This window comes from Dromiciops gliroides, chromosome 6 (genome assembly GCF_019393635.1).
Source record: "Dromiciops gliroides isolate mDroGli1 chromosome 6, mDroGli1.pri, whole genome shotgun sequence".
Taxonomy (NCBI): domain Eukaryota; kingdom Metazoa; phylum Chordata; class Mammalia; order Microbiotheria; family Microbiotheriidae; genus Dromiciops; species Dromiciops gliroides.
The window spans coordinates 274,285,728-274,306,735 of record NC_057866.1 but is presented as its reverse complement, the minus strand read 5'-3'; the positions used below and the strand labels follow the sequence as shown (position 1 = coordinate 274,306,735).

The 21,008-nt window shown below is 44.9% G+C and overlaps 2 protein-coding genes, 1 non-coding gene and 1 pseudogene across 4 annotated transcripts in view; 2 read left to right on the top strand and 2 right to left on the bottom strand.

The window, feature by feature from the left end:
- The window catches only part of FUT10 (fucosyltransferase 10), a 59,155-nt gene extending 55,271 nt beyond the window's left edge, over positions 1 to 3,884 (bottom strand). For both annotated transcript variants that reach the window (XM_043971214.1, XM_043971213.1), the window contains exon 1: positions 3,711 to 3,884. The gene's annotated coding sequence lies outside the window, so the exon portion shown is untranslated. The remainder of the gene's footprint in view (positions 1 to 3,710) is intronic.
- Positions 3,885 to 4,557: 673 nt separating this feature from the next.
- LOC122732377 lies at positions 4,558 to 17,369 on the top strand (annotated as a pseudogene).
- On the top strand, positions 4,910 to 5,040 carry LOC122733155. The gene has a single exon (XR_006353748.1). It is a non-coding gene; the product is annotated as a small nucleolar RNA SNORA24 (small nucleolar RNA).
- A 333-nt stretch (positions 17,370 to 17,702) lies between the features above and the next one.
- PRSS12 (serine protease 12) overlaps positions 17,703 to 21,008 on the bottom strand; it is an 86,723-nt gene continuing 83,417 nt past the window's right edge. The window contains 3 exon segments of the mRNA XM_043969554.1: positions 17,703 to 19,262; positions 19,265 to 19,319; positions 19,321 to 19,475. Coding sequence (XP_043825489.1) covers positions 19,168 to 19,262; positions 19,265 to 19,319; positions 19,321 to 19,475 — 305 coding nt within the window. The 3' untranslated portion in view covers positions 17,703 to 19,167.

The window sequence follows — 21,008 nt, the reverse complement described above, 5'->3', positions numbered from 1 at the left end:
TCCCTCAGCCGCCCTCAGAGGCCACCAGGTTTCCTATTTCCTTAGGCTCAGCTGCAATCTGTCTCCCTGTAACGTCCTGACAATGATACTGGCTCTTCCTCAGAGGGGACATCGATCCAACCTAACCCCTCTTCCATGAGACCTGTCTTCAAAAATCCCATCTCAAAGCCAAACTCCGAGGTCCTTGAACCGTTCCTTATATGACGTGGTCTAGAGTGCTCTTGCTGTCCTGCTGTTCTGTTGTTCAGCAAATCTGTGGGGGGAGTCACCGCATAGGTCCAACTCATTGACTGTTTATTACAGGCTTATTACATGCTGGGCACTGGGGATACAATCCTATCTCCAGAACAAAATGGCCCACACTGTATTTTGCAAAGGCATAAAACAAGTTCCCAGGTAAGTTAATAGAACACAATTTGGGGCAGAGTATGAAGAGCTATGGGAGCCATCCTCATTGCCTCTCGGGTGATCCCAAAGTCCAGTTCTGAAGGAAGCTAGGCCTTCTAAGAGGAGGAGGTGAGAAAGGGGGGCACTGCAGGAATGGGGGTGAAAGATGCAATGACAGAGGTTTGCTTTTTTCTTTTAAAATGTCTTGTTCATAATCTAGTCAAGCAGAACAAATAACAGATTGGCAAGATCCCAAAACACGTGCTTTATTCAACTGCTACAGCCCTCCACCCCTCAGATAAGAAGCTCCTGGGCATCAGGCTTCAGGACTGGCCCCAGCCCCTGGAATGGCAAGATCGGGGAACAGGTCAGGGAGGCTCGGGTGGAAAGTTCATTAAGGGAAGAAATAGGACATTAAGCTGAGAAGGAGGCACAACATGAAGGACTGTAAATGCCCAAATGAGAAGTTTGTGATCCTAGAGACAACACTGGTCGCCAAGGAGAATCTCGTGTAGGAAAGTGAAATGGTCAGAGCTGGGCTTTAGGAAGATTATCCTGGCAGCTGTGTGCCATGGGTTAGTGACTGGACGCAGGGAAACCAATCTAGAGGCTACTGCCAGTTCAGGTAAAAGGTGAACTCTGATGTGAACTCAGACAAATTTGGTGGTTGTGAGAGAAGCAGAGAGATAGGAGAGAGACTGCAGAGATAGAATCAAAGCGGCTTGGTCACTGATTGGGCATGGGGGAGGGAAAGGAGAGGAAGAGACAATGACAACTGCAATGTCAAAAATGGGTGTGACTAGAAGGATAGCAGTGCCCTACCTGGACAGAGAAGTTTGGAAGATGAGCAGGTTGGGAAGATAGACGGGGGCAGGACAGTCCAAGAGGCAGCTGGTGAGGCAGAACTGGTGCATGGGGGACTCCATCCCCCTGACTGGGATTCAGTATTTCTAATCACATTACATTTTTTGGCAGGTGACTCATACTGAGTTTGCAGTCTTTTCTAATGACATGTCTCTTTATCTTGGTCATGTGCCATTAATTAAAAAAAAAAAACAACTTAACTGCAAAACTTGCCATTTACCCCTTTTCAATTCTGGGGGTTTCTTTGTTTGATCTTTAATGTGCACTGAGTCAGGCCCAGAATTGAACAAAAGAAAGAGACCGAGCTAGGTCGCACTGCAGGAAGGCTACAGGACCTCTCTACGGGTGAGTGACACGTACAAGAGATGGCACAGCCAAGGCCACAAGTGGCCAAAAAAGGAAGCAGGAGCCAGTCGCTAGCAAGGTTCATGGATCAGAAGCCACAGCCCATCCAGGCAAGAGTGAAAGGCACAGAAGGCCTCACTCAGTTGTGCTCTGAAGATCTCTTGTGGAGAATTCACAGAAGGGTAGAATCATACAGGAAGAGAATTATCTGGATCTGCCCTTTTCAAAGGAATATCTAAAACATGGAATTATGTACCTATGGAAGTATAGGAGTTAACACCCCTTATAAATGTGGATTCTGGGGTAAAATAAACCCCCACATTGGCCACAACTAGATAGATGAATATCTGCAGATTTATATGTGTAAATAGATGGACCTACATCTATTTTTACACATCTACATGCCTCAAGCTTCACTCTAAACTATGAGTTAATCTTAATAGTCTCATTCATAGGATTAATTATTTTGGGGTTGTGACTTCAGAGGCCAAAACAGGACCAAAGTCTACCATAATTCTCTCCCATCACAGGTTAGGAGAATTTTTCCCTGAAAAGTGATGACATTGGTCCAGGGAGTGAAGGCTTAAGCTGTGCTAGAAGTCCTCTGACCACACCATTGCGGCTTCCTGGTCCCCTAAGGGCCACCCTGGAGTCAGAACCCCACCCCCTTGGCACCCTGGCAGATGTGGACATCTGGAGGTGAGGAACCACACCTGGCCCTACTAACTAGAGATTCCATATGGAGGAAGGGGCTGGGTCTGCCTAACTTACATGTGGCAGCATTCTAATTTCCTTTTTTACACTATGACAAAGAAAACCCCCTTTTGTTAACTGTTTTGTTTCAATGCCAAACCTCGTTGTTGTTGTTCTTCCTTCTTCTTGAAGAGGATCGATAACATTACAGGGGTGAGGTCTTGACTAAACAGAACGCCAGTTGGAGCTGGCCACCCATTACTGAAGCCACCTGCTGAACCAAGTGTTCACTGTCAAGCAGAGACCAGGCCACAGTCAAGGACATCGGTCTAGTCAATAACATTTATCGGGGGCAGCTAGGTAGCACAATGGATAGAGCACTGGCCTGGAGTCAGGAGTACCTGAGGTCAAATCCAAGACATTTAACACTTACTAGCTGTATGACCCTGGGCAAGTCGCTCTAACCCCAATTTGCCTCACTAAAAAATAAGAAAAAATAATTTAAAAAAATAAACATTTATCGATAGATGAACACATTCTGAGAAATGTTCAGAGAAGAGGGAATGAGGATTTAGCTCCAAGCCCTGGATCTGGAGGCTACGGAACCTAAATTGGGATGATGGTGCTCCTTATCTCAGGCACAAATGAGGTAACAGGTTAAATGCTTTGCAAACTTTAATAAGTTACGTAAGTGCCCGTTATTCTCTCCTTTGCGACAGGCTCCAAAGATAATTTCTTCTCATTTTCCCCTTTAAATGCCCCCTTGCTTTCTGTCTGGATGTGCTGTGTATCTCCAGCCAGGTCCCCTTCTGCTTGGGACCCCCGTGCTTCCAACCTCCTTCTCTTTCGGAGCCTTCCCACATTTGCACCTCCCGTCTGCCTGACTATAAGCTTCCCGGCCGGGTGCTTCTACACCCAGGTCCCCACCTAGGACCTGCTGGGTAGGATCCTCATCAGACCCACCTGAGCAGGATTCTACCCTTCCCTATAAGGTCTAGAGGGTCTCCGGCTCTGCCTTCTCTTCCCAACTCCCCATCCCCGCCTCTGCGGTCCTCCCAGAACCCGGGGGCTTCCACGTCACCGGCTGGCTCTCCCTCTCCGCCCCCCCCCCCGACCCCGCCACTACCGACGCTCCAGCCCTGGCCGGCCAGTTCTCGGCCCCGAGCCCCCTCTCCGACCCTGGCTGCCCTAGATGGGTGGCGTTAGACGGCAAGCTCCCTGCAAGGCAGAGGCTAGCACCAGCATCGCCGACACACACAGGTGGCGCCTAATACGTGCACTTTCAGCCCGCGGCGGACAGCCGCCCCTCCGTCCCCCCCCACGCCCTCGACGCCCCGCCGGCAGTCTTCGGGGGTCCCGGCGGAGCAACTGGGCGCGCCCTGCTCCTAATAAGAGTCATTAACGACGCCCGCGCTACCCACCTCGGGGCTGAGAGAGACGTCGGAGGCTCTCCACCCCCGGCCCCGACGCTCGCCCGAGGGGAGCCGCCTCTGGGCTCTGCCAGCCCCCAGCACGCCGCGAGCCGGGGTCCGTGGAGCGAAGGGAAAAACAGACAGCGGAACTCTGCCCGGCGGCCGCGGAGCGCGCTCCGGCTGCCAGCTCCGCGCAGCCGCCCAGAAGCCTCTCCCGAGCCACGCCCCCCCGCAGCCACAGAGACGCCCTATGGCGAGCCACGCTCCTCCCCACGGCCACTGAGGCGGAGCCCCTAAGCTACGCCCCGCCTTTCCTTTCCCCTTTCCCCTCCCATCCACTGAACATGAGTATCGATCCCTACCCCAACCCCCTCCCGCCCCCGACAACCCGCTGAGGAAGCGCAACCAACCACGCTCCGCCCCGCCTCTTCAAGCTCCGCCCACCTAGATTTCACTTCCCAACCACGCCTCCTTATTCCCCACGTGACGGAAATCTCCAAACCACGCCCATGTCCCTTTCCTGCGCAGCCGCATCTGCTTCCTAAGCCTCACCCATCGTCTAGACCCCTGTTCGGTGCACCCTCTAAAAGTCACAGGCCTCGCCACATCCCTCCCATCCCAACCGGAGCCTTCGCCCCCAAGCTCCGCCCACCAAAGCACGGCCTTAAGCGGCCCCTTCCAAAACGAGCCTCTGGAGAGAGGAGCGAGTCAGGCCCCGCCTTCCCCAGGCCGGAAGTACGTCACCGCAGTTATAAAAGTGTGCACTGAGGCGGGCTCGGTCTTTCTATGGCGGGAGCGGCTGGTGACTCTTTTACGGCCGTGTAGACTGCGGCCCTGGCCGCGTCTGGCCGACCTGGGTGAGGGAGCGGCCGGGTATGGGGCCCGCCAGGGCCGGTCGGGGGGCGTGTGGGGGAATCCGCTAGCGCGCGAGAAAGCGGGGAGGACGTGCCCTCTCATTTCCACGTTCGCGTGGGGGGGGGGGCAGAGGCGCATGCGCCGTGAACCGGTCCTGCTTCGCCTCACGTGGCGGTGCTGCGAGATCCCGAATGCGGGGACTCCCGACCTCGCCGAAGGGGAAACAGCCGGGAGGTGGCTGGGAGGCCCGCGGCGAGTTAGCCTGTTTGTGGGGGGCGGGACGGGGGGGGCGGCGAGTGTGGCCCCCCGCCGTCTCGTGGAGGAGGAAGTGGGAGCCCTCCCAGCACCTGAATCTCCATGTATCCTTGGGCCCTGCCGGCTGTGGCAGTCTCCCTTCCTAGCCATGGAAGAGCATGATCTTGTGAATTGGCAAAGCTGTCACCATTTAATTGGTATCAGATTCTGACTTGTGCAAGGAACATGCGTGTCAAAGTCTCGCTCACAGATGCTCTGTGGTGTGCGGCGATGACCAATGCCTAACTCTGTCCTAAAATTCCTAGGTGCCCGGACTAAAGGGAGATGGAAGGAGAGACGCAAAGTAAGTGGTCCTTTCGTGGCTTTTGCGGTGAGGGATGGAGGAGAGGCCAGAGGGGTCGATAGAACCTTAGGGAGCTTTTTAAGGAAAATGATTCTGGGGCTATGGCGCAAACGAGTAGATTGCAAAGTCTTTCTTAATAAAGTTGACGAAGCTTAAATGAACTGACAAAAACATACGTTTACTGATATTAAGTTTCATGTTAATCTTTTCCTGCAGGCTTCAAGGTATTGGAAGTGGTAAGAATGAAGGGTCCTGTCTTTGATTACTATGGCACCGCTGGCTATCAAGAACTTTTGTCTGTCAAGAACTTTTAAATAACATTGTATGTTTTAGCTATATTCTCATTTATTCTGTGTACACTGTCCAGGATAAAAACAGGGTGCCCTAAATCTGGAAATAGCCTTTTGGAGCCCTTGATGTGTATATCCTTATCCTAATTGTTTTCTGTCTGCTGCAGTATGCTGCCTAGAACCTTTTCAGAGGGGCACAATGTTTACTGAAAGTGGAACTAGCTTTGAATAAATGTAACATTCCCGGGTTTTTTTTTCCAGCTGAAGTTCTTTCTGACCTTCAGTCTTAGGACTCAGCTCGGGGTGGGTGCTGTCCTCACTGGGTTCTTTTGGGTCCCTGGTTGCCAATTTCCCCATGGAAAACTTTCTTACTCTTTCCTGACTGACTTTGTCAGGCCCTCTTGACCACCAGGGGAGGTAAGTCATATCCTCCCCAAAACTATGTGTCCCTTTAAATCATTCTCAAAGTAGTTTAGACCAAATTCTTCCATTTTCTGGCAAACTTTGAGACATGGCTTCTCATTTTAATGGCTAATTGAGAAATCTGTCTCTACATCTTAACTAAACCATCTATACTTGGTACCTCTTCGCTTTGCTCTTATTTCCAAACCCTTTGCATTTCTGCAGTCTGACTTTGATTTGTCTCATTCAAGTAAACTCCTAAAGTTATCGATGATCTTTTACATGCCAAATATGATGGCATTTTCTCAATATTCATGCTCCTTGCTCTGCAAAATTTGACTATTTGGATACTCTCCTGGGATTTTATGGTCACTCACTTCTTGGTACTTAGAACAACCTGTCTGACCACTCCTCAGTCTCTAAGACTTTCATCCTGGTTGCACCTACCCAGATTGTCCTTATCTTCCCGTGCTACTTTCCTCTTTTATTAGTTTGGAACTTTTAAAAAAAGAGCGTTTCCATGTACACAGTCACAGCATTAGAAAGGATTCCATTATAAACTATGGATTTGCATTTTAAAGCTACTTTGCCTTTTCTTTGCTTCTAATTTTTCTTTTGTTCTCTGCTGTGTGCTTTAAAATTTTTTCTTCCTCCCTCACCCTAGAGAAAGGGGTACCATTCCAACACAAAGATACTATACCTCAATCACTTCTTTCTCTGGAGGTGGATAGCATCTTTCATAGACCCATATTTGATTTTGCATATAATACTCAAAATTACTTAGTCCTTCAAAGTTATTCTAGAACAATATTGCTGTTACTATTTACAACATTCTTTTGGTCCTGCTCATTTCACTCTTCATTTATTCTCATGTGAGTCTTGCCTGTTTTTCTAAAATCAATCCACTCATTTCTTCAGTAGTGTATTCTAAGTTTTTTTTCTTTTTCGTTAATCATCTTGGGAAATGGGCCTAATAATGCTATTGCTGGTCGCGGGTATACAGTTATATAACTCTTGGCATAATCTAGACTGCTCTCCAAAACGTTGTATCAGTTCTGTTTCACAAATGATGAATTAGTGTTCCGATTTTTCCCATCCTTTCAGCAATTGGTGCATTACCCTTCTCTGACATTTTAGGCAAACCTGATCAAATGCTAGTTGTTTAAATTTGCATTTCTCTAATCTGTAATGATTTAGAGCATGTTTTCATAGTTTGATTTCCTCATTTGAAAACTTCATATCCTTTTCCCATTATTCAACTTGGAGAATGATTTGTAATATATTTGAGATGACATTTAAAGTAATCAAAATTAACCACTTTATACCTAGTCTGCTCTCATCACTGTATTCATAAATTGCTCTGGTCCATAAGTCTGTTAGGCAGTATGTTCTCTGTTCTTACCCATTTGACCTTATCTTGGTAAATTGTGTAGATATACTGGTCTATGTCCATTTTCTGCCAGATAGCTTCGCAACGGTTTTTACCAAATGAATTCTTGTCCCAAAAGCTTAAATCTTTACATTTCTCAGACATAAGATTACTGTAGTCATTGCTATTGTATGTTGTATTTCTACTGTTCTGCTTTCAGTTCTTAGCCAGTACTACATGGTTTTGATAATAAATGCTTAGTTAAGAACTGGTACTGCTTGCTAAGCACCTTCCTTTACATTTTTATTAGTTCTTTGATATTCTTGACCTTTTTGTCCTTAGTTATTTTTTCTAACCTCAATAAAATAATTTTTTGTTTATTTAATTGGGCTGGCACTGAATAAATAGATCATTTAGATTAAAATGGTTTTATTATTATTGACTGCCAACATAATTTTTTTCCATTTATTAAATGTGGCTATTTGTATTAAAAAGTGTTTTATAATTATATTCATGTGGTACCTGGTTGGTGTTGTGGTAGGTATGCTCCCAGTATTTTGTACTGTTTTTACCATATTTCTAAATGGGGTATCTTACCAGGTTTTATTGGTGATGCATAGAAATGCTAATGCTTTATATGGGGTTATTTATATCCTGCTAATTTGCTACTAACTGCCTTCCTGTTATAAATCCACCTGGTAACAATGTCTATTCTTTGTAATATATTGTTCTGATCTCCTCGGCTGGTATTTCCTTTAGGGTTATGGTATCCATATTCGTTAATGGAATTGCTCCATGAGATTTTCTGTTTTTTGCTCTTACCTAGTTGAGTATCAGTACCATTATTTGTTCCATATAAGGAGTTTGGTGGAACTCCTTTATCATTTCAAGTAATTTATTTTAATATTGGAATTAGTTGATCTCCAGATGTTTAGCAGAATTCACTCGTATGTCCATCTGGTTCTGATGCTTTTTTTCTTAGGAAGCTTACTTATGGCCTGTTCAAATTATTTTTTCTAAAATAGTTTAAATCAATGCCATTCTTCTGTTAACATAGGCAGTTGATATTTTGTAACTATTCTGCATTTCACTTAAATTGTTTAACTATTTAGTAATTCCTTTGAGTTAATTTCATTAGTGGTATGTTCACCCTTTTCGTTTTAATACTAGTGGTATTGATTTTCTTTTTAAATAATTAACCAATAGTTTACCTATTTTATTGGCCTTTTTTTTTTTCATAAAACCAATAACTGGTTTAATTCAGTGGGTTTTTTACATTTCAGTTTAATAAAACTGAATTATTAATAAATCTCACTTTAATTTTTTTAAATTATTTCCAAATTAGTGTTTAATTGGGGATTTTTGTTTTTCTCGTTGATTGCATACATAATTCAATGGTCTGCTCTTTGTTTTATTGATGTAAGCATTAGATTAATTTTCCTCTGGTTTACTGCTTTTGCTGAATCCTGTAGGTTTGATATATTTATTGCTCATTGTCATTCTCTGTAATTAAATTGTTTTTATGGATTGTTCTTTAAATTACTCGTTCTTTAAAATCAGGTTATTAGTCTTCAATTAGTTTTTACTCAGATTCCCATGATCCCTTGTTGATATAATATTTATTGCATTGTGATCTGAACAAGATGCATTTAATATTTCTGTTCGGCATTTAACTATACTTTTTTATGTCTTAATATATAGTAAAGGTTACATATACTGCTGAGAAAAAAGGTATACCTTTCTGTCTCATTCAGTTCTGTCCAACTGTCATCTAGCTTATCTAAAAATCTCTTCACCTGCTTGACTTCCTTTCTGGTTATTTATCTTAATTCCAAGGGGAAGGTTAAAAATCCCTTATTAACAGAGTACTATTAACTATTTTCACCTGTAATTATATTTTCTTTTAAAAATTTAGATGTTGCAGCATTTGGTTGCACATAGATTTTAGTATTGATATTGCTTCAATGTGGTACTTTTATATAATGTAGTTTCCCCTGTTTATTTCTTTTAATTAAATCTATTTAGCTTTAACATTGAAATCATTTTTGCTATCCCTGCTTTTTTTTTAATCACCTGAAGCATAATAAATTCTATCTAGCCCTTTATTTTTAACTGTTTTTCTCATTTTTAAATGTTACTTGTAAACAACATATTGTTGGACTCTGATTTTTTTTTTAATCCATTCTGCCAAGCCTATTCTATTTCATGGGTGAATGCATCCCATTCAAAGTTATGATCACTAGTTGTGTATTTCCCTTCCATTCTATTTTTCTTCACTATTATCTTTCTCACCCTCTTTATCTTATTCCTCACATGTCTAACTTCTAACCAACTACTCCCTAATGCCACCCTTTTAAGAATTCCTCTCATGCTTTTCCTCATTCCCTGTCCTATTCCTTGATCCACCCACCCCTCTGAGTCCCTGCCTTATCCTGTCCTCTCTGTCTCCTATTTATAAATTTGGAAGACTTTTATACCACTTGTATATATTGTTTCCTCTTTAACTCAGTTCTGATGAGAATATGGTTTCAGATCTACTAGCTCTCCAACCCCTACCTTCTCTAATAGTTCTTTCCTTTGTGTGAGATAATTATTTAATCTATTTCAGGCTTCTTAAACTTTTCCCCAAACTACCCAAGTAATTGAGTTCTTGTCTTTTTGTCAAAAATTCTGAAAAGTCAATTCATTAAATGGCTTTTTCCCCCCTCAGTCAGGATTATACGTAAGCTTTGCTGGGTAAGTTATTCTTGCTTGCAAATATAGGTCCTTTGCTTTTTTAAATAGACTTTCCAGGCCTTGGGTCTTAATGTAGAGCTGCTCGAGCTTTCGTTCTCCCTGCCTGTATTTGGCTGTAATATTCCCTTGGATCTTTTTCAGGTGATCTGTAGGTTATTTTAACCTCTTCTAAAACTTATGGCAATTTTTTTCCCTTGTAATAAAGTTTTTTGGAAATTTTTCGATTTAGTTGGCTTTCTTTTTATTATTTCCTTGCTTCCTGCAGTCCTTCCTGCAGCTACAAACTTGAGCTCACTTCTGCCCAGGGAAGTGTGAGGGACTGAACTCTTCTGCAGGTGCTCACATGTGCTTGCTCCTCCCACAAAAGCAGAAGGGTCCTTTGGTCTTTACCTGGAGAGAGTCCTGTGTTTCCTGTCTTTTCTGCCATCTCTCCCCCCCTCCTTTTTCTTTCCCCCCCCTTTTTGCTTTATGTTCTCTCTCTTGGAGATTTCATCACCTCCCATGGATTCCGCTATGGCTCAGATGATTCTCCGCATCTATTCAGCCCTCACCTTTGATCTCAAAATGTCCATACAGTCAGTCCGTTGCCCATCTTCTGGGTTTCCCTTCTATTGCTGAAGGTGGCACCATCTTTCCAGGAATCACAGGTTCATGCATAACCTCAAGTCATCCTTCCTGCTTCTAAGCTTTAGCCCCACAGAGATGCTTTTCTTAGCTCACAGCTGCCACCCTGAATCACGTCACCTCTCCCCACTCAAACTCCAGTGGTTCTGTCAGCTGCAAACAACTCTAAAATCCTGTTTGGCTTTTAAAACTCTGTTCACAACCTGGCCTTTCCTAAGTCTTTATTACTGGACTTCCCTTTGTGTATGTAGATTGGCCTCCTTGCTGTTCTCAAATACAGTTGCTTTGCACACACACAGTCCTGTTGGAATGTTTTTCCTCCACATGTTGCCTCTTGGCTTCCCTGTCTTCTTTCAAGACTTCAGTTAAATCCCACCTTCAGGAAGCCTTTCTGAGACTCCATTAACTCATTAAACTCCATGTTGTCTTCAACCATTAGAATGTGAGCTTCTGGGGGCAGCTAGGTGGCACAGTGGATAAAGCCACTGGCCCTGGATTCACAAGAGACCTGAGCCTCAGACACTAGCTGTGTGACCTGGGCAAGTCACTTAACCTTCATGCCCCGCAAAAAAAAAGTGAACTTTTTGACCTGGTTCTCCTCTATTCACCACTTAGTACAGTGTTTTAATGGGTGCTTTTTGACTTGGCAAAAATTATTAAATGTCTGGGCTTCTGTTAACTCAGGAGTAGTCCTGGGTATGAATGTTTGTTGGTGAGTGAATGGCCAATAAACGTTGAGGCGAAAAAATGATCCGAGGTCCTTGGTCTGAGGAGAAAACTAGACATGGTGGGGAAGGGTCAAGTCAGCAGTGTAGTCCCATTTTAGGGACTTCATTAGCACAAATGATTAAAATTAGTTTAGCCAGTATGGTCCCCTGTCAGACTTCTGGATTGATTCCAGAAGAGCAGTATATCTGATGAGAGCATTTGGCTTAATGATCTACTTCTCGGGCTTTTTAGAAGAATCCACCCAAGAAAGAATAATTTTTTGGTGGGGGGAGAGAGGGTACATGTTAAAGATAGGAAAGCTTTTTGATGAACAGAAGTATTTCCTGACACAGTAGGCAAATTTAGACAATAGCCAGAAACATCCGTCTCAAACTGTTCTCACATTTAAAACCTTCCCCTTCTGACCTAACCCTCATGTAATTGTCCCAATCCTCCCTAAGTAGCCTTTTGGAACCCAGTTTGCTCCCTGCCACTGTCACTCCAACATTTTCATGCCATTTCGTTACCCTTCTAGAAAGCCTAGACCCTAATGAGTGAGTCCTGATTGGAAGATAAAACAGATTCAAGCTATATGTGTGAAGATGAATTTGTCAAAAGATTGTCTTCTGCCCCCAAATGGAAAAGAAAGTTGATCATTTTCCCCCTTTGTTTCTTTGAAAACATAACCAGTAAAGCTAGTCTATTCAACCTATCTTGATGTTTCTGGAATACTACTATATGTTCCCCCAGTGACTGAAAATATAAAAATCTGACTCAGGGATTTAGATGAGAAGTGATCCTCTGCCAACTGTGAGGGGAAGATAGATGGCGTGAACTCACAATCAACTAAACTAAACCTGGAGACCAAAGAATATAGGTTTTATATATAATAAATAGAACTGTTGTGTCCTTGGGTGTTTTTGTTTTGGACAAAGACCATTGACATCATAGGGTGATGTCCTAGCTTGTGAATTTGAGGCAGTTGTGCAAAGTTGGCCCTCCAAAGTCCGCCAAGTCAGTTGTGGCAAGAATCAGCTGGCTATCATACCATGGTTTGAACATGTTCCCAATTTCGAAACCATGAAAACAATGGGATATGGGACACACAACGTTGTTAACTGAGACACGGAAAAAAGGGTTATTGAAAGGTGGTGCTGGTCTGGAGACAGGAAGACCTGGATTTGAATCCTGCCTCAGACATCCCCTAGCAGTGCAACCCTATCCTGCTTCACTGTTCATCTGTGAAGTGGGAAGTTACTACCTAATGGTTGTGAGGATCAAAGGGAATGAAGCTGGGCGTGCTCTAGAGATTGGTGGGGGGGACCATTTATAACCCATTACACCTTGTTGTCCCTTGACAAGGTTTCCTCCCCAGGTCCCACAATGGTCCCATTCAACCTACAAGGGACCTGATCCACTACCAGTGAACCTAAAATTGAGGACTTGGAACTGAGTTTATGATGATGAAGGCTACATAGCCTATTTCAAGCAAGTATATGCCGCTGATTGGTGGCCCTTTGAATTGGGCCCCCTTCTAATGAAAAGCACTCTCCACACATAGAAACTGGATGGGAAGGGGTTGTGCAAGTTACAAACCATATCATCTTTGGAAATTGTTTACTTTTACCCAGGCTTGTCGTTTCTCAGTTTGATTCAAAGGCCTGTCCACTGGAGGCCCCTTTGTATGCATACTGTTTGAGTGTTGGCTTTATTTTAACCTTTCCTTTGAACCCTGTTTCCTGAGATGTTCAAATGGCAATCACTTCCATTATCCTTGAATACTAGGAAACCAGACAAATGTAATCTTTTTTTTCCCCCAAAGTCACAAGCTAGTGATGGCAGAAATTGAACCAACTTTAGATCCAGAACACCTGTGTACCACTACCTACCATTGCTCATGATTTCTTTTTTGTCTCCCATCATCAGACCTAAGTTCCTTTTGCCTTGATATCCAAGGAATGAGGTTCCCATGAGATAAATGTTCGGGAAAAATGATTCCTCAAGCTCCCTGTTTAGTACCTTGCTTGGCTGTGCTACAGCAACCAAGGGGATTCTCTTATTGATTGCACTGACTGGCCCAGAAGGACTATAAGGTCTTCCATCCAAGCCCTAGTTTGTGCAAGACTCGAGTTAGGAAATCTCCCTTAACTCCCATGAGTCAGACTGCCCAGTGCTCTTGCTCCCATCACTATATCTGGACACTACAGATTCCTGATGCAGGAATTACAAAGGGATGTGCCATACATGAAGCTTCTACCGTGTTTCCACAAATCCCTCACATGAATGCCCTTTGGTCCCAATATGTAGCTCACATGCTACTTTTCACACCCACCAACATACCATAACCCAAGGATTCCCACTCTGCTGCAGCTGCCCTCATGGTGAAAGAAGTAACCCCCATTCAGGCACCTTTCTAGTCTGTTTGCTATGCCATTTCCTCTGGCCATCACACTTACCTGGAGATAGAATATCTGAGCAGAGTCCTCTCTTTTAATACAACCCTACTAACTCATTGTTTCACGTAATGAGCTTGTCATCATCCTTCCCTTGGCCAGTTTGGGGTCAAGTCCCTTCTGTGATCCAGCCCTGCAAGTGCAGGCCCTTTGCCGCATTCACTGCATCCGTACATTGTGACTCAGCCAAAGTGGCAGAACCTGTTTCCCTAACCATGCCGGCCACCTTGTGTCTGATGTTTCCGTTAACATGTGGGTTTTAGATAAACATTTGTGCCATGCTGCTTCCATAGTGGGCAAGATCTGGAAGAACTGATTCTTTACTTTTGCCATCCGCCTCGATATCCCATGGCCATTCAGTAGCTTAACTTGGAGGCCATCCGTCTACCACTGTGACCACTTTGGGCCAACCACACCAGCATAACAGACTAGGAATTTGGGGGCAGACATAGCCGCCAAGGGCTATCATTGACAGCATCCACTGCCTTTTATCCTCACTGCTATATCCCTTTATCTCCAAGGGGCCACATCTCCCGCCCATCCCAACAAATGACCCCCTTATTTTGAGAAGAATGGAAACCCTCCCGCCTGGCTTCATAGTCCAGACAAGCGTCTGCTAACCGGTTGCTCCCATTCTCTATGACTAGGTTACGAAAAGGAATGCTTTGGTCATAACGGTCACACGTTTCTTCTGCTTCCATACAAAACAGTGAGCAGATTTCCCCTGTGGGCCAGGAGAAAGGCTGATGAAAGTAGCCCCCTCCTCTGACCAAATAGACCCTTTAGACCGCTCCAGATCAGTTTCATTACCATAGCCACCATCCTTGTGTTTGGGTATTTTAGAATGTTCTTTCACTAGAGCGATTCTCTTTAACAGTAGCAAAGAAAGGATCTCCAAGTTGATTCCCAATTTGGGATCCAACCAAGAGGCCCACTTCATCTTCAATCTAATTGCAAGATGGCTGAAGTATCTTGCATTCTCTCAGTTCACACCCCATAGCATCCCCAGTCCCCTGGACATGAATTGTGAAAATACTCTAATGATTCTGAAATGGCTTGAAGGCCTGTGCCTGGCTTTCTTGAGGTTGTAGAATGCCCAAGGTAAAAAACATTCTTTGTTACACAGTTCCATGCCTACTGGCCTACAGTTGGGGTGTCAATGGAGGGAGCAATTTGAAGAAGCCACTAACTATGTCCTATCCTCTTAAATGGAATTCTTTCTTGTTTATTCAGAAAAGCCCAGGATGCCTGGATGAAGCCTAAAATACTACCCTCTCCCAAGATCTGATCCAGAGTCAAAAGTCAGAATTGCTCTTTGGTGGGAAAGGCCCCTGTCAAGTTGTTCTGGCAAGTCACGCTGCACTAATAGCCAGAAGAAAGGCCAAGCGGATCCATGCAGGCCAAGCTCAAGGCTCTCCTCTTTTGGATGTGTGGTCAGTAGGAATTGACTATTGATTATATGGAATCCCTCCCTTCAAAGCTGGCATGATGTTGGTTGCTTTATTTTCTTAACTGTTAATGCTATTATCTTGGTCCTGTGACTGAACCTTAGACTGATGTAAATCTCATCTATGCCCATAATGAAGCAAGAGATGATGAGCGTACTCCCCATTGTCATCACAGTGCTTCTGCGCCTTGGCCTCGCAGGGCATGCCCTTCCACAGCATCCATTTATCACATCTATACAAAGGGCTGTTACTGCAGCAAACTTAACAGATTGTTGGGTCTGTTATAAAGTGGGTAATTTGGAAAGTGAGGTTTCCCTCATTCCCATACCTGCTCCACTCTCCCACTGGATCAACGAATCCATATATGGAGTATATTATTCTTCCTCCTATTCTAAATACCAGTATCTGTGGAAATATACAGGCCGGCCCCTCTCCCCTGAATACGGGAAAGGACTGAAATACAAAGTACATGTAAGCCGCTCCTTTTATACTTACCAAGTTGCGGGACGTCCACAGTATCGGATACAACACCGAGGTCAGTATCCGTTGTGTATCCAAAACGACAATGGAACTGTATACTTGGGCGATGTTCCAGAGGAGAGATGTGCCCAGACACTGTGGTTTGATACTGATGATGGCACGTGGGAAGTGGACCCTGGGTCAAATAGCGGAGGAAACCTAAAATGTGGGAAGAGCTCCCCAATGACATTCTGGGAAAGGAGAGCTACCTCCAACTTCACCATCCTCCCTCTCAATTACACCTCTGCCAGCTGGGAAAGTGAAACCAAGAAACTATCATTAATGATTACTTTATATGTACTTGCCGAAGGGGGAGAGATTGTCCACACGAGCTTAATATGTCCAGCTGCCCTGGTGAAGGATCCTTTGTCAACTTCACACTGTTATACAGATGTTTGTGAGTCTTATACTTTGTGCCTTTATACGACAACCCCTTGGCACCATTTGACCCCGTTCATGGAAAAATTTTGAACAAGCGATGCCCTTGGTACTTGAAACAGGTACTCTGATGACTCGAGGGAAAGAGCGGTGGTCACCAAACTCCACCTGGGCCCAGTGATTCTGGGTACAGGCTTACCTCTCTCTCTTGCGCACACACCAGGGCTTTATTTCCTTTGTGGAGATATGCGTATAAGGCTTTACCTCCGGGTGGGGAGGAACCTGCACCATAGCCTATCTCGTCCCAGATCTACAGATACACAAGACCCTGACCTCAACACTCAGTCCCCAGCCCTGGCAGCTTCATCAATCGCTTTCATTAAACGTAACACTAATCCTTGGCGGAGAAACCCTCGGGATTCCATGCTTTCGCCCGAGCCTTGTTTCCATGGCTTGGGATTCTGGAAATTGAGAAGGCAATAGTGAATATGTCTGCAGCTGTGGAGGAAGGTTTCAGCGCCACCTTGGACGCCATTTCCAACCTGCGGCTGGAGGTAGACCCCCTGTCCCAAGTGGTGGTTCAGAGTCGGATGGCGTTAGACATGAAGCGAGCACAACAAGGAGGAGTCTGTGCATTTATCAACACTATGTGTTGTTTCTATGTTGATAAAAAGAACCAGATAAGTCAGAATGTTACCAAGTTGAAAAACTTTATGAACACAGACCCTGAGTAGTCCTGACTAGGGAGACCCCCAGGGGAGCTTGGGGGAGATGGTGCAGGACACAAATGAGAATGCCCTAGCTTCTAGGGAGGGCCCCCAGGAGTGCCTTCATGTGGATAGCCTTAGTAGAACCCACATCATTTGTGGCTGTCATCTCCGCCATGGTGCTGAGCCCTGTAGCACAAGGGCTGCTAAAAACCAAGCCCTCGTCTGAGGAGCCCCTGTCTAGTCAGCAGCTCCCCTATCTAGCTTGGAATAAACTTTCCTTTTTCAGCTTGTCCCAGTCTGGGCACCCACTGGTGGGTGACATTCTCCCTGGGTTCTTCCAGACTCCGGGCTGAGACATTCTCAATCAATACCCTTATTAGACTGTAAGCTCCCTGAGAGATGCCGTATCCATTTTGTAGCTTCCACAGCACCCAGCAGGGCACTCTGGGCAGTGTCCGCTTAACAAGTACTGTACTGTATTGTTCAATTGTTGATTTTTTTCTAATGATTGTCAGTGAATAGTATAAAGGGACATACGTTTTGACTTAAATACTTGTGAAACTTGTAATGATTTTATAAATAAAAAGTTGTTTTTCAAATGAAATATTTTCACTCTTAATCAAAGATCTGGTCTAGAACTGGAAAGGGTGGAGGTTATCAAGTCCAAGTCTGCCTCCCTTCTCTCCCTTCCTCTGTGTCCCCAGGTTTTGTAGAGGAGAAACTGTTTGAAATTGCCCATAAGGAATGACCCTGACAGGACCTGAATTAGAACCCAGGTCTCTGACTCCAAATTCAATTATTCCTCCAACTACTTTGCATCCTACTGTATACAGGGTAGACCAAAAGTCACAAAGAGATTTCAATATTTAATAACTCCTTTATTTTTTTGTTTTTAATTTACAATACCATGGCATCATATGCAGTATGTATAGGAAATGAATTTACATTATGTGCAAAAATCCAATTCTCGTAAATGATGAGAAATATAATTTTCAAAAAGTTATTAAAACGTGACTTTTGGCCCCTCCCCATGCATGGCGCAGATGGGGAGCTTTCCACGGTGTGCCTCAGATGGTCAAAGGTGAGGGAAACTTAATCAGAACAGAGTACATCACCTTGCACATGCTGAAAATGGCTGACCACAAGTGTTTTCTGATACAGAATCTTATGTGTAATCTTTCAGACGAGAATGATATTGACCAACATCCATATCTCTGGACCCCCCTTACAAACCCCTTGACCATCAGGCTTCACAGGACAGTCAGAGAATGCTGCTGTAAGGAAAAACTCCGGTTACCTAGTGAGCTACTTGCCCTAAGACCCAAAATCAGGTCGAGTTATAAATACCTCAGATAGTAAGGATGAGGAATTGCACTGTGGTTCCCCATTGTGATTTGACCTTCAGGCAGGAATGTGGTAATAGGGTTGAACAGCTTGTCTGTCTGAGGCTGAATCTCTCCTTCCTCCCATTTCTGCCGATTGCGAAGGTGAGCTCACACAGATATGCTTTCCATCTCTCTCTCTCCTTTTCCAGGTATTACTGAGAAGCTCCGGAATGACCTTGAGGTTTTTAGCCTTGCCTAACCCCCTACTAATTTGAAGGATGTTAGAGACAGTGATTGATTTAAGGAATTCCCAAGTTGGGAAATGCTTTCTCCCAATGCAGGCTGGCAGTTTCTTTGCAATTCTTAGTCTTACAGAGTTGCCTAGAGCACTGACCGAGAAAGGGGCTTGCTCTGAGGGCCTGCCAGCCAGGCTGGAACGTGCAGATTCCTGTCTTAGGGATAGATGACTTTTCTGCCATGCCACATTTGGGAGTAATAAGTAACGGGTGGGTTGTTTTCCCCATTGAATCAGAATACGTTATGTGCTTTGAATCAGTCGTCATATCAACACTATGATTGGGCGATGAGTGGAAATATAAAAAGTCATTCCAAAATCTGAATAAATTTTTGAGGTTATACAGAAATAATGCCTGAGCCCTGATATCTGTTTCATCTTGAGGAAAATGCTATGAAACAAGATGAGATCATAAATAAGGCTCAAACTGGCAAAATAGCAAAATCGGGAATTCACCAAAGTGAGACAAATTAGATAGAAAACTCACACCCATTAGTGCCAAAACAGGCATTCCTGTAATCACTGCCCCCTCCCCCCAACACCCTCAGTGGCTTTTGCAAAATTTACCTCAAGTGATTTCTTTGTGCACAGGAATTCTGAAACAAAAGCAATCTACATTTGGTTTCTTAAAAGTTGAACTTACAACACCAGAGAAATGTGTGTGGTCTGGCCACAGATTTAAACTGGACTAGCAGTTCAGTTCAAGCCCACTGAATCCCAGTGTCCTTTTCTCTTGAAGCTTCCAGGCTGACGTTTTCACAGTTTGGTGACACTTTTTATCCAGGGGATGAAGGCTGAGACTTTGGTATAAACACCCGGAGAATCTTTAACACCACAGCCGTAACCCCAGAAGTGACTCCATACACAGCCCAGCTTTCTCCAGGCCGTTGGCACATGAGGGGGCCACCCACTGTCTCCCTGGCAGCTGTCCACATGATTCTGCTCCTGCAGACTTCCGCACACAGCATCCTCCCTCGTGAACCGACTCTGGTAACGCTCTTCACAAAACCTCTTGGGAAGTAAGGGGATGGCTGCTTGCTGCAGGGTCCTCGAGTAGGCTTGTCCTGCCCAGACAGACCAAACAGCAGGTTGAGTCAGCACATAACAATGCTTCCACAGTGTGGGGAGCACTGTGCCGGTGAGAAGCTTCCCTAATCTCTGGACCATTAGGATAGCGACAGATGGGGCCGCTAGGTGGCACAGTGGATAGGGCACTGGCCCTGGAGTCAGGAGTACCTGAGTTCAAATCCGGCCTCAGACACTAACACGTACGAGCTGTTGTGACCCGCTGGGCAAGTCACGTACCCCAACTGCCTCACTAAAAAAAAAAAAAAAAGGACAGCGACAGATTCCTGCCCATCTCCATGATGGATGATCTCAAGGATTGATGGACTTAGAAGGGCAGCAGGACTCCCACCAGAAGAAGGCCTGTACAGTCAGCTGGCCTTCGGGCCGCATATCTGGAGCTGGGAGGGCAGCCACCTCCTTCAACCCCCTCATTTGACAGACAAGGAACTGAGCCTCCCAGGAAGACACAGTAGTTAGTAAGCACAAGAGGAAGGATTTGAACCCAGCTCCTGTCTGGTTTGAGCCAGCCATGTACTGTGAAACTCCACAGCAGACGGTCAGCTGAAACACTTCAGAGTGTGTTTGGATTCTAGCTTTTTAGAGCTGATGTTCCCTGAAGGTTTCAAATTCCCCTCAGATTTCCCCATCATCAAATAGGGCAATTATCCACAAAAGGATTTCACGTCGCTCAAAACAACAAATACATATGATTCCGGATGGAATTCGTGAGGGTTCTGAGATGCACCAAAGCTTTGAGCACTGGCCTTCTAGCTAAGAAGACCCGGGTTCAAATACTGCCCAGCTTTGGGACCCTGGGCTAGTCACAGAACAGCCCCGTGCTTCCATTTCCTCACCTGAAATAAGGGTGTTTGACTTGACCTCTGAGTTCCCTTTCTCCTCTGTCCTCAGCTGGGAAAGTGGAGGAACTTAATGTTAATAAGACCTTTTACTCTTTGCTTCTCATATTTCCCCATGTATATCCTCCTGCGTATATCACTCACCGGAGAGCTCCCCCCCCTAGAGAGGTCCTAGTGCCCAGGGTTTAGACGGACCCTCACTCTTCTTGTCAGGCTGCACATACTGCACGGGAAGTCAAGTCCTGAACAACTGAACCTGGGCTCCCGGGTCAGTGAGCAGGCATAATCCAGTACACGGTTTAGAAGATAAAAGGGTTAATTAGCATCAGCTGGTGGGCAGGTGGCTAACAACTGCCTCTTCTTCTGAATAAGGTAAAAAGTTTAACGAGCATCAGCTGTTGGGTAGTTGACCAACATTTTCCAAAAAAGGAGACTGGAGGTCAGAGGTACAACTCACCCAGGGCTACCCAGCTGGCAGCTTCAGCGGGATTTATCTCAGCACTTCCTACCTCCACGTCCAACACTCAGCACTGGACCACAGTGCCTCTGGTCATCTCATGGTAATGTTTAATGTTTATGGCGAGCCTGCTGAACTGAAGACTTACTTTTTTTCTACTTTTTCTACTGTTAATCCAGCCTACCTGAATCCAGTTTCTTCACTAGAAGGACAGC